The sequence below is a fragment of the Lycorma delicatula genome, chromosome 9, assembly GCF_047948215.1.
Source record: "Lycorma delicatula isolate Av1 chromosome 9, ASM4794821v1, whole genome shotgun sequence".
Classification (NCBI taxonomy): domain Eukaryota; kingdom Metazoa; phylum Arthropoda; class Insecta; order Hemiptera; family Fulgoridae; genus Lycorma; species Lycorma delicatula.
Genome location: NC_134463.1, coordinates 26,143,808 through 26,158,152, shown reverse-complemented (window position 1 = coordinate 26,158,152; position 14,345 = coordinate 26,143,808). Strand labels below are relative to the sequence as shown.

Sequence of the window (14,345 nt, the reverse complement as noted above, 5' to 3'; positions counted from 1 at the left end):
ATAGGAATAGTGTAGCACTGCACCTTCTCGTTCTATTTAATGTTTTGGTAAGTTTTCATCTAGGTATTGCTACACTTTGTTGTGGTAATAGTGCAGACAGCCACAATCTTGTTAGAAGATGGCTTCTCTTTGAAAGAAGTTTGACGGATTCTCTTTGGTAGAAGATAATCACTGCTGATTATTCTGATAGAAGATTTAATCATCCCTGTCATCATTATGCTGAAGAATCAGCCAGTTTTCCAATATATCTAAACACGTTATTTCTATGATAGTAAATTTATTTCTCTGTATACTTAACTTTTTAACAGCACAAAACGATTTTACCTTTGGTGAGTTTCACATATGTTCAGTATCCCCACAGGGAATTTTGGCTCCCCATGTTCTCTAATTGTGGTTCACAATCCCTTGAATATAAAAAGTAAAAACAAGAATAATTCTGTGAAACCTGATTTCACATTTCTTCCATGCCGAATTCAGAAATAAAAGCACTAATTTATCCATCAATACTAAGAGTCTGTATCAATTGAAGCTTGTAGGGTCGTTTAACCTTCAGTCATTCACAACTTTGCTCAAATGTAAGATGCAAGTTGCTGAGTTATAAGCCACTCAAATGGAGTTTCTAATAGCAGGATATAGGCTTTCCTAAAATGATTCATGTCTCTTCAATTTGGTCCTGGCTGTCCTAGTCAAAGTGTAGTACAGATGCCTGTGTACTATACTTTGACCAGGATTTGAAGCAGTAGATGCTGCTACATTTTGTTGGTTTTCAAAATTCATTATGTTGGTAACTATTCAGAATGTTTTCTGGACTAATGAATAACCCAGATTACACATAGAAAAAATTTCTATTTGTACTTGTAAAAAATATTTTTTTTAATTAACTTTTCCGGTTGTTAGTACTTTTGTTTGTTTTTACATTGTTGTGTGTTCGCAGCTCGATCTGGATACTGAGAGACTAACAATTAAAAATGTGTATATAATTGTAATTTATTAGTTTAAGAACATAAATGAAATAAGACAAATCAATAATAAAAATGACAATAATTATAATAATAATAATGAACAAAAGTAACAATAATAATTAACAGCAATAACAATAATAATAGTAATAAATAATGATTACATACCAAATAGAGTTTAATGTAAGGTCAGAATTTATTGATAGGTAGTTAAATCGTAAAAACCAGAATTCAGTCCCATTAACAAAGAACATTATCATGACTGCTAACATTTACACCTTTAACAATTAATGTTATAGTAACTACAAGATATACAAATCAAAAGTTCATTCAGTACCATTTTCTGTACATACCTTTGCTGTTTACAAATAAAATTACCCAGCAATTTATGAATGAGTTTAATACTTTATCCCATTTACTAATTGTCTATCCTGCATTCACCCACTGACCTCAACTTGCTGCATTCACCCAGCTTGTGACGTCACTTCACATGTTGTACAAACTGCAGTACTACACACAATCTTGCTTTATACTCCTCAGTTAAATTAACTTAACTCGCTTTTCCTGCAGCATTTATACTTCTATCCTCTTGACCTGCAGAACCAGACCCAAATTTCTTAATTGGTGAAGTATGAGAATGATTGTTCGGGTCGTTAAATTTTCCCATAAATTGCTACTCTGTCCAATAATTTTTCTCATTGAACAACTTCTGTTGAAGTGTGTCATGGGCAATATTACAAAGAACAATTGTTACACGGACCTGTTAGCCTTAGAAAGAAGATGCTTTCTGAATTCCTTCTATTATTATTTTCTACTACTTATTAATTGGCAGGGATCTGTTATTCAGGTCCATTATATGCTGGTCTTGTTACAATACATTATATTTATTTTTAATAATTACTGTTTCAACGTAAATAATTTACATCTGGTTACAGATTTTTACTTTGTTTTTATTGTTCTTGAATGTTTTCTTTGAAACTTTATTTTAATTCCATAATTCATTTTATAAGTAGAATATTGTGCAGCTTTGTTGCTTACCAAGATAATTCAGCTAGTTATCCATATTTATTGAGTTCTTTTACTTAAATTCTATGTTTGCATGAAGGTCAAAATTCATATAAAAAAAACCCTGAAAATTGAACAATTACATGAGTGTTTTGAGCTACTTTATAGAATATGATAGGTTTATTAAATTAATTAACATTGAATTCTCCTAAATCACCAAATGAAATGTAATTTCTAAAAATCATGAAGAAAATTATTTTCTTTTGTTTAATACTGGTTTTTTTTTGTGATTTGTTTTAAGTTTATTAAAACTGTTACTATAAATAATTGAAATTTAATATTTGAAATTTTTTAAGGTGAAGATTCTGGGAGAGTTGTTGTTTGGAATATGGCTCCTGTTGTTAGTGAAGAGAAAGAAATGGATGAAAACTGCCCAAAAATGTTATGCCAACTTGATAACCATCAAGGTAAATAATATTTTTATTATTATTCCACTGTGACTGTTGTGAATGCAAAATTTTATTTATTTGTTATCTGAAGCAATTAGTATGTGTTCCAGAGTTTTTACCTAGATGTAAGGCTTACCTAGGTACTCATTGTAGGGTTTGATTTCTTTAATTTTGTTAGGTTGGCCTTTCTCAGATTGTAAGGAATTTTCTGCTAGATGAGTTGGCTTCTGAATCCATTTAGATTCCTTGATGCTAAAGAATCGTTTTAAAGAATTGCTAATGATACGTGTTATAATTTGCGCTTGTGTACACTATCATTCCTTAAAAATTAAACTATCTCTAAAAAGTGTGGCTCATGAATAAATATAAAATTTTTTCTCCAAGTTTTATAAAAACTTGTGAACAAATTGAAATTTTTAAAAATCAATTTGTTATTAGTTGACTTGCTTTATATTACACCAGAGATGTTTTTTTTTCTTTGCAATAATCTTGGAAACATTTATGTCTATTTTTTAAATAAAGAAAATTGCAAAAAATTTCATGATACCACTTCTGCAAGATGGTTTTCATTTTTATATGTGTTATTTTTAAAATATTTACAAATCAAGAATCAATTTTTAATAATTAACATAATTTGTGTGTTTAGCTTGTGTCAACAGTGTACGATGGAGCTATTCTGGAAAATATTTAGCATCAGGTGGAGACGATAAGCTTATAATGATTTGGAATATTGCAAAATACCCTTCTGGTTGGTAAATTATCAATTGCTTTATTATATTTATTACCCATCCTCTATTGCACTAACATACTTCAAGAATATTATTTATTATATTTTTCCTGGAAATTGCTTTACATTATTTCATTCTATCATCTTATAAATATTCTTTTGCAACTTGTTATTATATAGAATTAAAATGTTTTTTTAATGACTATATAAGTGTATTTTTTTTTTAAACTGGATTTTCAAGATATAGATAAGAATACCTATTTATTATGTATTTGTCAAATATTTCAGTATGCCCAGTGGAGGGCTAGTTTTCTTTTTTGTCTTGTGTTATATTGTTATTATAAATACTGTTATTTTTGTGATTTTGTTTTAATTCTGTTATTATGGACTATCCAGTGGTTTGTTAGCAAGGCTAGCTGATATTCCCTGGTCTTTATTTATTTTAAATTAATTTTTTATTATAATTAAAACATTTTCTTTAATTAATTATCCATTGAGGGTTGGTCTGTCAAGGTAATTGGTTACTTGCACAGTAATACACATTATATATGATTTCCATAGATCAGATGCCCTCAAAAAATAGTCTAGTACCTGTCAGAAATGAAAATATCAAATATTGTGCAGGCATAATGGAAGGTTAAAAAAAAATATATATATTTAATCAAGTAATTGTGTGTTTATGTTTGATTATTCATTATAATTTTCCCGTTACTTAAGTTATTATAAAGAGTGATTTTTGAATGATACATATGGTCTTTTTAGTTCTGTTTCTTTTAGTATATTAAGAACACAATTACTGAGTGTTTATTTGTGTCTTATTATAATATTACTACTTCTCATTTCATATATAAAGTGAATAGTTTTTAAATGTTACTTTTATTAATTACATTAATTTTTTTATTGTAATATGGTTATTCCTGCTGAACTTATAGTTAAGTAAAAAATAGCGAGTTGGAAAACTTTTTCAAATGTTATCTGATCAAGTTGCTTCACTTTCAGCCACTATTTCAAAGGTAACTAGGATGAACAAGAAGTCAGTAGTTGCAGCTATTGAAACCACAAATAGTGGGGCCTCTCAGAAAGTTCCTCTCCCCAAGGTTTTGCCTTTACAGACAGATGTGATGCAGCTGGTGGTAAGCCATTTAATAAGCTCCCTGTTAATGGAGCCCATACAAATACCTCTTTCGGGTTGTCATCTGCGACTTCCCATTTTTCAAAATCTTCTCCTTCAACACCTCATATACTGGGGGATATGGTTGTAGAACCCCCTTACCTCAGGGCTTCTGATTTTATTAAAATGAAAAATTTTAAGAAGACCTGGATTACCTACAACTAATTTTATTTTCATAGTTATAATGCTTGACAGCTTTCATACAAGATGTATTATAGCAAATATATCTGTAGTCCCTTTATTTATGAACATTGTCCAGTGGAATATTTGAGATATTTGACCCTTCAAATTAGATATTTGCAATTTATATCGCTCACCAAACTCTGAGTTTGGTGCTCTAGATGTATCAAATCTCACACAAATTCCATCCCTGTGTTAATAGTAGGAGACTTTAAGCCCCACCTTATTGCATGGGGCCCATCAGTCTGTTCCTTTTGAGGAAATACGATAAAAACAAAGTGAGACAAGACTTGGACCTCTCTGCTAAATAATGGATCTTGCACGTTTATGTCATCATTGTCTGGTGCATTGTCTAACATTGATCTTTACTTATACTCTGCGGGTTTACTCCCTTGTTTTAAATAGCCTTGTAACAACTTTTATTGCAGTGACCGTAGGCAAAATATTATTGCTTTTGGTATCGACGGTGTGGAAAAAAGGCCAAAGAGATGGATTTTTGAAAGATCAAATTGGAATGGATACCATAAAGTCTTCCCATCACGATACGATAATAGTGCTTATGTTCTGAATCAGTTTACCTCTTTTACCTCTATGGTACTTGATAATGCTAGTAGATAAATCTCACAAACATCTGGAAACCCTAGGTGTCGCTCTGTTCCTTGGTGGAATGATATTGCCAAAACGTGATTAGGAAACAACAGCAGGCAGTGTAAATTTAACCGCAGACCTGAATTTGTACCCTAAAGTCAGAGCAGTATATCATTGGGTATTCTTAAACCCTAGGAGAAATTCATGAATGAATTATGTAGATACCATCTCACACACTGCTTTCCTGTCTACTATGTGGAAGAAGCTTCACGTATTTTACAAATCACAGAAACAATCTTTTCTTGGACTTTATCATGATGGAAAACTTCTTATGTAATCTTCTGCAGTTGCAGCTAACTTCGTAAATTGTTTTCATTTGGTGTCCCTCACTACATCATATACTAACAAATTTCAGAGATGTAAGATGCAGACAGAATGTAGGTGATTTGGTCAGTTAGTTAAATGCTCTCTGTATATACAATGAGTTGTTGCATGCACTAAAAAACTCACATGACACCTCTCCTGGATTTGACAATATTCGTTTCAGTTTGCTATTACACCTTCCAAATTTCCACCTTCCAAACACCTTCCAAACTACAACATCGATTGTGTATTTATAATGCTTTGTTCTCTGCACAAGTCTTCACACATCTGATCAGAAGTCATTGTCATATCAATACTTAAACCTGGCAAAGACAAAGTATGCCCCTCAGGCTTGTGTTTTGGCAACTGTTTTTGTACAACTGATGGAGAGATTAGTGAACCACAGGCAGTTACATGCCCGTACATATCAAGAACAATGTTCTTTCCACCAAGGACAATCTTCCATACTTTATCTAGTGTCACTGGAAGTAGCTGTCCAAAACATTTTTCTGCTCTACCAGTGCCTCATTGCTATCTTTTTTGACATCAGAAAGGTGTATGACTTGACCTGGCTATGGTATTATAAACACCCTCAAAAGAGTGAAGCATCATGGGCAGTATGCTTACCTTTATTAGGAGGGGGGTTTCTTAAGTGACCGATCTTTATGTGTTCATGTTGAAGATTCTGTATTGAGTAGTGTCACTTTGAAGAAAGGAGTTTATTCCACAAGTCTTTCTCAACAGAGAGCAGTTGCTCTCACTTCTGACATTAAATTCTTAGGTTTGCTTATTGATAATCATATTGGATGGATCAAACACATAAAACAGTTAAAAGCGAGATGTTTAAAGATTCTAGATATGATATTAATCCTTAGCAACATCGATCATGTATGTTACTTAACATATTTATTGTTCTATAGTTTGGTCCTGTTTAGATTATGGTTGCGTTGTATACTACTCAGCACATCATACCATGCTTAAAATGCTAGATGCTGTAGATCACGCTTTCCTTCGTCTTGCTACAGATGCCTTTAGATCAAGTCCTGTCCACAAATATACTTGTTGACTTTGGTGAGCCATCACTTTAGGGTAGATGGAACCAGCTGCTAGCATCTTACTCTTCCCATTTTAAAGGATAACTGAATCACCTGGTTATAAAGCAGTCCTTGCAGACCCTTGTTTACAGCAGTATGAAGATCATCCACATTGTACGGCACCAATGGGTATTTATACTGGTATTTATTCTACCTTTTAAATTTTGACACCTGTTTTCCCATCCTAATTCTGTTGATATCTTTCATTGAGACTTGAATGCCGTAAATTTTAATTTTTACCTTACCATATACAATAAAAAATCATCTTTTAGTAAATTTTTTATTAATTTCTTTCTAAGACAAACCCAGACACAGTAGTATACAAAGATGGTTCAAAACAGAATAATACTGTTGGATGTGCATTTCCCAATAACAGAATTTATATGTTCAGTTTTCCTAGTATCACAAGTGTCTTCACAGCTGAACTGTTTGCCTTCAATAAGGATTTGAATATCATTAACCCAAAATACCATCATATCCTTATATGTAGTGTACTCCAATTTAGAAGTGTATTTACCAAAATACCTATCCTGTTGTCACCAAAATCTATAATGCAGTTGCCGAGTTGAATTATCACTACACAACTGAGTTTCTGCTGGATCCCTAGCCATGTGGGAATTCGGGGTAATGAACATGTGGATTCCGCTGTTAAAGACGTTTTTAGTTAACAATCAACTGTTTTTTGCTAGTCGTGTTACTAATACCGATTTTATTAATTCCATAAAACACATCCTTCGAGCAAAGCGGCAAGGTGATTGGACTGCTACAGTGGATAATAAACTCCGACATATCAAGGATATTGTGTTGTCATCGGACTCTTCAAGTAGAAAAATTCATCGAGAGGTGGTCCTCTGCCGATTGCGGTTAGGACATACCAGAGCTACTCAACGGATATCTGATGTCATCAAAAAATACACCACTATGTATATGATGTGACTGCTGCTTGACTGTGCACCATATCCTCGTGGATTACATATTTTGTGCAGCCTTGTGTCATAAATTTAAATTGCAGAGAAATATTTTCTGTATTCTAGGCAATAATAAAAACGTTTCAGACCGGGTAGTGTTATTCATATGAAGTATCAATATGCTTTTCATAAGATTTAATATTATTTGGTGTACGACACAAACTATCAATTTTTAATTCAATTCTTATGTTTATGTTCTATATTTGATTGTAGTGCTACCCATTCTTTTATGTTAGTTTTAATCTTAGTCCTTTATCCTTTTTGTTTTCTGAGAGGGGGCCCTTTATATTTCTCTCAGACTTCATTAAATTTTATTTATGTTTATTTAATTTTTTTGTTATAAAAAATAAAAATAAAAAAAATATTATGTAATAATAAATTAATAATAATATATAATAATTAATTATCTTTATATTTAATAATAATTAATATTTATTAATACGAGGCTCGGTTGATAAATTTTACACACACACATATATATATATATATATATATATATATATATATATAGCATGGGAATGGAAAGAGGTATTGGAATAAAGTAAAAAATTAATGATTGTGTAATGATAACCTTTGAAATCCCTCTTGGAATGAGGGAAGAAGTGAAAGTCGTATGGAGCCAAATCTGGTGAATAGGCTCAAACTTCAGATTGCAAGAGAGCCATCAGAGAGTTTGCATGGTACTCATTGTGCACAGATTTTATGGTAACCCAATTACTTGATAATGTGGCCTATTCTTTCTTTATATATGCCTAATTGAATAGCGATGGGATGCTGGGTGATTTACCAGTCACTTTGAAGGAAATCATTCACCTCCTTTTGATGTTTCTCATCAGTCACAGAAATTGGTAGTCTGCTGTGAGTTGCATCCTCAATTGTCACGTTACCTGCTTCACATTTATGAAATTTCAATGCCCACCTATTCACAGTACTCCTGTCAACAGTTTCACTACCATAAAAATATTCATACGATTCACATTTTCCGCTGTTGAAGATCTGATCACTGTGTGCTGTTTTAACCGTGTTGACATATTGGCCGTACTTGACTCCAGTTTAACTGCTACTGAAAGCAGGTTTTAGAGAGAGATTTTAGCTATCATGTGCTGCCATCCCCAACTCGATAGTACCTTTTGTCTCCATGTAGCATGCTAGTGTGCAAAATTTATCAGTCAAGCCTTGTAATTTGTAATGTTATGTTGTAATAATTTTTATATCTGATTTTTAAAATTCCAACTGTGATATTAGTTTTAAGTAAGTTTTTGGTATGTTAGCTGTGATACTAATTGGAAGTTTTTTTTTTGTTTTAATGTCATTTATTATGATAATGAATACGAAAGCATTTTGACAGGCCTGGAGGGTGATGTTCGGTTCATAACGAAAAATTCATGGTCAAAGTAAGAAAATAGATGCAACAAAATATGCGATTTGATTTTGGTATTAACTGAGAAACATTTTACCAAATCTCAGTAAAGGTTTGGACAAGGAGGAGAAGATCACTTCACAATTTGTGCCACATTTCATGACAGATTATTAAAGACGTGATGTGTGCAGTATAAAGAGATGTGCTTTAAATTGCTGGTAGAGATAAAAAATTATTAAAGTTGAGGATTATTCATTATAGTGGAGGATGAAACTATATTCTTGATACAATCCTACAACTAAAAATCAAGTTGCATAAAAGTCAACATAATTACCAAAATAGAAGAAAATTTGTCTTCATAACTCAAAGATATGCTTATAAGTTGCTGTGACAGCAAAGAAATTGTAAATTTGTCCATGAGTGTAAACTGTTGCTGGAAATCTTTATTTACATGTTTTTGGAGTTCATGTAGTAGAGGGTTCATTGTGTCTGGCCTAAATACTCAGCACAAGTCTGATGATTTTTTCTTCACAACAATGCACCAGCTCAATTTAGGCAGTAAATGTCCAGGAATTTTTGGTCTGGAAATAAGTGATGCTAAATTATCCATCCTATTTTTCAGTTTCATCCTTCTGGAGTTTTTCCTGTTTATAAAATTTAAGTTTGCTTGAAAGAGAGCCATCCTAAATTATGTGATGCTCTGACTGGGAAGAATGAAGATTTACTCATTAGATGTAAGGAATCTGGATTTCTATCAAATGATTAGAAAAATTCTTAAGAATATATTTTGAATATTTACATATATTGTATTTATTCATTTAACCATTAAAACCTTCATTATTATTATCACCACCAACACAAACACCAAACCACCACCACATGACACCAAAGCAATTTGTAGTGGATTTGTGGTATCCATAATAAGTATATAAACTTCTATCCAAATATCGTGATTTGAACAGACATACCAGGAATTGATTCTGGAACTATACAAAAATTGTGTGTGTGTGAACACACACAGTGTTCAAAATGTAATGTTAATAGGTATGTAAACGGGATTCTCAGTTGTATTGAGTTATAAGATTGAATTATTAAATAAAATAATATATTTATAAATTATGTGACAATTATTTTGTTCACATCTTATATCCAATTTGTTATTAATTATATCTAACAAAATGATCTTACTTTTATATTTAATACTTTTTGAAAACTAAGATAATATTTTTCTGCTATACATGGGAGGAGTGGTTAAATTTGTTACAGTATTATTAGAAATGTCATGATCTGTCACGGTGGTGGGAGAGAGTAAAAATGAAAAAAAAAAACCAGCATCGTATTATTAATGGATGACCCAAAAAAGATTTTTTTTTTATAATGTTAAAGACATCAGAAGAATATTTCATTACGTCTTAAAGCCACATCAAAAGGAGACTTGCAGAGTTGTTCTGACATTTTTGTAATTTGCATTAATGCAGGATGTGCATGGAATGAAATACAAAAAATATTCATGTTTTATTTCTCTTAGATTTTATGATTTTCCTCGTTATTTAATTGTTGGATGTCTTAAATAAAACAATATGTTGCTTTAATGACTATTTAAGATCCAAGAAAACATCATAATCTATAATCGTAATATTTAAAAAGTTAACTTTTTTTTAATATTAGTTTACTGCTGTGAAATTCTTTTACTATTAAAACTGCAACTGATTTTTGCAATATACTGCATTTGTTTTTTTTAGATTATTTGTTTGTTCATTAATATAAATATTTATTGAGCAGGTGGAAATGCAGTATTTGGCAGCAAAGGCAAAGTTAATGTTGAAACTTGGCGTTGTGTATGTACTTTGCGAGGCCATCAAGGTGATGTTCTTGATATGGCTTGGTCACCACATGATGCTTGGTTAGCTTCTTGTTCTGTTGATAATACTATCATTGTATGGGATGCCAACAAAATGCCTGGTTTGTACTATTTACATTTTATTTTTATGCTACTCATAATATTTGTGATACATGTAATTTCATTTTGAGTAAAAAATTTTAATAAGATGTGATGTATTTGCAAAAAATTATTATTAGATAAACTATTTGGTCATTGATATATTTGATCACTATCTCAAACAGCCCTATTTCAGAAGCTAAGTAAAAAAACATGTATGAAACATTTTAAGTACGTCACTGGAATAGGCTATAAGAGTTTGGTTTTTGTGCTTTAATTACAGAATAATTTTATAATTTCATGTTGGTTTTCTGAAAGTCAAATGAATATTTATCTTTACTGCAAGTAAACAGTAAATAACTTTTGTTTTGTAAAGATTATTCAATTTGGCTGACTCTTGGCATTTAGTTAGAATAATTCAGGATATGTTCATGACAAAGGTTATTATTTTACATCAATATTAATATTTCTTAATATTTTTACAGTAGGGATAAAGTTTTCTTTAATAGTTTCTTTCTGGTTGAACTGTAGCTTTAAATAAGTTATTTTTTTGGCTTCCGGATTTTTTTTTGTTGTAATAGGTTAAAAATTATAGCGACCTTCTTTAGAACTTCATAACTTGCAAACAAAAATATAATTACGAAAACAATAAAAAATTTTTATAACATGCTTGTGAATGTATTTTTTTTTCACTTCTCATTTCTGTGCAAACTGATAACTTAATGTGATGGTTTACACAGCCAACCATGTGCAACTTACTCTGGAAGCTAATTGCAAGGAGTTTTATTAAAGATACTGCGAGTTCAATGGTTTTTTATTAGAGAATCAGTTAACAGTACACTGAAAAGATGAATAAAACATTTTGCAAAAACAACTAACATCAAAAAAATAGAAAAGGATCATTAAAAATGTGTAAATTAACTGACTGGATTTTTTAAAGTAATTTTTGTGAAAGATTTTGAATATTTTCTAATGATAAAATCTATTTCTTATTTATCTGTTTTTAGAAAGATGGTATTGTCTAATGTCAAAATTTGATCTAAAGAATTTTTTTAATACTATTTTGTTAACATTTTTGCAGAAGTTGTGGCAGTACTGAAAGGCCATACTGGTTTGGTGAAGGGAGTTACTTGGGATCCTGTTGGAAAGTATCTTTCATCACAATCTGATGACAAGAGTTTACGTATTTGGAGAACTGCTGATTGGCAGCAGGAAGCAGTTATAAAAGAGCCTTTCCAAGAAGTACGTAACACATGATAAGATTTATGTATAAGTATTTTAATTGTATTGAGATTGAATTAGGAAAATAATTAATTTAAGAAGTTAATTTTAAGTTTATTCATTGTGTAATAAATTGTAGTTTTACTTTTCATGTTCTTTGATGTTTGTGTTCATTTTTACAGTGTTCTGGTACAACATTAGTCCTGAGATTAGGTTGGTCTCCTGATGGTCAGTATCTTGTCTCTGCCCATGCTATGAATGGTTCAGGTCCAACTGCTCGTATTATAGAAAGAGATGGTTGGCGACATGGCATGGATTTTGTTGGTCATCGGCAAGCTGTAACTTGTGTGGTACGTGTAACTAGTTACTTAATTACAGCTTCTTTCATTAACAGATATGAAATAGCAATTAGTGAATCTTTTGAAGCAGGAAAGCAGTGATGTAGAGAGCAGTATTGGTCAACAGAAATCTAACATGTTATTTATTTATTTGTGTCGCAACAGGTTGACACCTGATTGCAGTCAACCTAATTTTTTTATGTAAGATAATATCTCTGCTATGTTGTGTTCAGTCTCCTGTGGCGACGTTTTCCAGATGGTAAGATAAGACTAGTGTAACGTTATATCTAACGAGTATATTGTAGTCTTATCCACACAAATAAAGATTTCTAAAATAATGGGCACTATTCAAATAAGAAGACTTATGAAGAATCAGATCAGTGACTTGGCCACAAAAATTTTTTTGGGGACTTTTTTTTGGGTTGAAAGGCATCCAGAATGTGCATTTACTATATGTTTTTTATACTGCCGTTTATTAATTATACATCTTGATGTATTTTAGAAATACCATGACTAGATCTTACTCTGATACCTTCCTGGAATTGTCATTAATCTAGGGAAATATGTGACTGAAAAATTATTTTAATTAGACTTAATAGGAATTTAAAAATTGTTTGGTTGATGCAGTGGAGAAATGTGAAAGCACTACATGGTGTTTGATATATACTATTCTGATTGTACTTTTGTAGTTTATAATTTATTTTTGTAAATATAAAGATTGTTGTAGATAATATGTAGGATACATTTGATTTAAAATGTTTGAACATTTGAAAATATTTGAAGTATATATGAAGAAACTGTATTATAATTTTTTTGTTGTTGAACTATCTGTTGTATAAAATGTTATAACAGTTTTATTTTTAACTACTTTTATTTTGATAATATTAATTATGTACTGTTTTTAATTTTTTTAAATATTTTTATTTAAAACAAAAAAAAAATAAATCATTATTTTTTTTAACAGAGATTCAACACAAACATCCTGCAAAATTACTATAAATCGATGAAAAAACCTCTTCAAGCATGTTGTTGTGCTATTGGTTCTCGTGATAGAAGCATTTCTGTTTGGGTAACTGCATTAAAACGTCCTCTTTTTGCGATGGAAAATCTTTTTACGTGCCCAGTTCTAGATTTGTCATGGAGTTCATCTGGTCTTCAACTAATGGCCTGCTCTGGTGATGGTACTGTTGCATTTTTCCAATTTACAGAAAAAGAGCTTGGAACTGCACTATCTATTGAAGAAAAGGTAATTTTTTATTTTTAATTAATTTTTCATCTGTTATTTTAAAGACCAAAGTATGAAGTATTAAAAAGTGATTTCAGGCTCTACTGTTAGGATTGACTTCTCTAAAGAAGTGTTCACAGGTATCTAAAAAAGTGTCCCAGTCAGGCATGGCATTTTCACACACGCTGCAAATCATTCATCTCATCCTCTGAAGCAATACCTAATGGTGGACCCGGAGGTTAAACAAAAAAAATTTTTTGAAATCAGTATTCACAGTCTTCTTTACTTGTATTGTTTAATATGAAATAAAAAAGTTACGTAAAATCAATTCTTTAAAAAAAAGAAGATTTTAAGGAGATAAATTTGTATAAAGTTATACTGATAGTAGAGAATTACTTCTAGCTGCAATAGTAATTTTACAGTTCTTGATCTATTACCTGCTTTTTAAAGTGTTTTAAAGTTCTGTTTTCTGGAATTATAAATTATAACTACCAAGTTTTTTCAGTGTTTTTCTTATAATGATATAAATCTGAATCTCTAGTCACTTTTGTTTTGATAGGAATGATTTATTACCATAAAATGCGGGCAACGTTTGGATTGTTTCGATTAATGCTGACTGTCATTGTCACTAGACCCTTACCACTTTAATTTTTTTTTATTATTTTTTTAGTTTTCATATAAATTTGTCATAAAAATAAAAAGTAATAAAGTGGAGAAGGGAAACGTAATTTTTGGGTTTTAAAAACTACATCTCTTGT

General features: G+C 30.9%; 1 protein-coding gene across 2 annotated transcripts in view; it reads left to right on the top strand.

Annotated features, from left to right (window-relative positions):
• Positions 1-14,345, top strand: part of Hira (histone cell cycle regulator-like protein) — a 79,681-nt gene that overhangs the window by 27,423 nt on the left and 37,913 nt on the right. For both annotated transcript variants that reach the window (XM_075374742.1, XM_075374741.1), the window contains exons 3-8: positions 2,321-2,431; positions 3,060-3,161; positions 10,647-10,826; positions 11,885-12,045; positions 12,207-12,374; positions 13,327-13,608. In XM_075374742.1, coding sequence (XP_075230857.1) covers positions 2,321-2,431; positions 3,060-3,161; positions 10,647-10,826; positions 11,885-12,045; positions 12,207-12,374; positions 13,327-13,608 — 1,004 coding nt within the window. The remainder of the gene's footprint in view (positions 1-2,320; positions 2,432-3,059; positions 3,162-10,646; positions 10,827-11,884; positions 12,046-12,206; positions 12,375-13,326; positions 13,609-14,345) is intronic.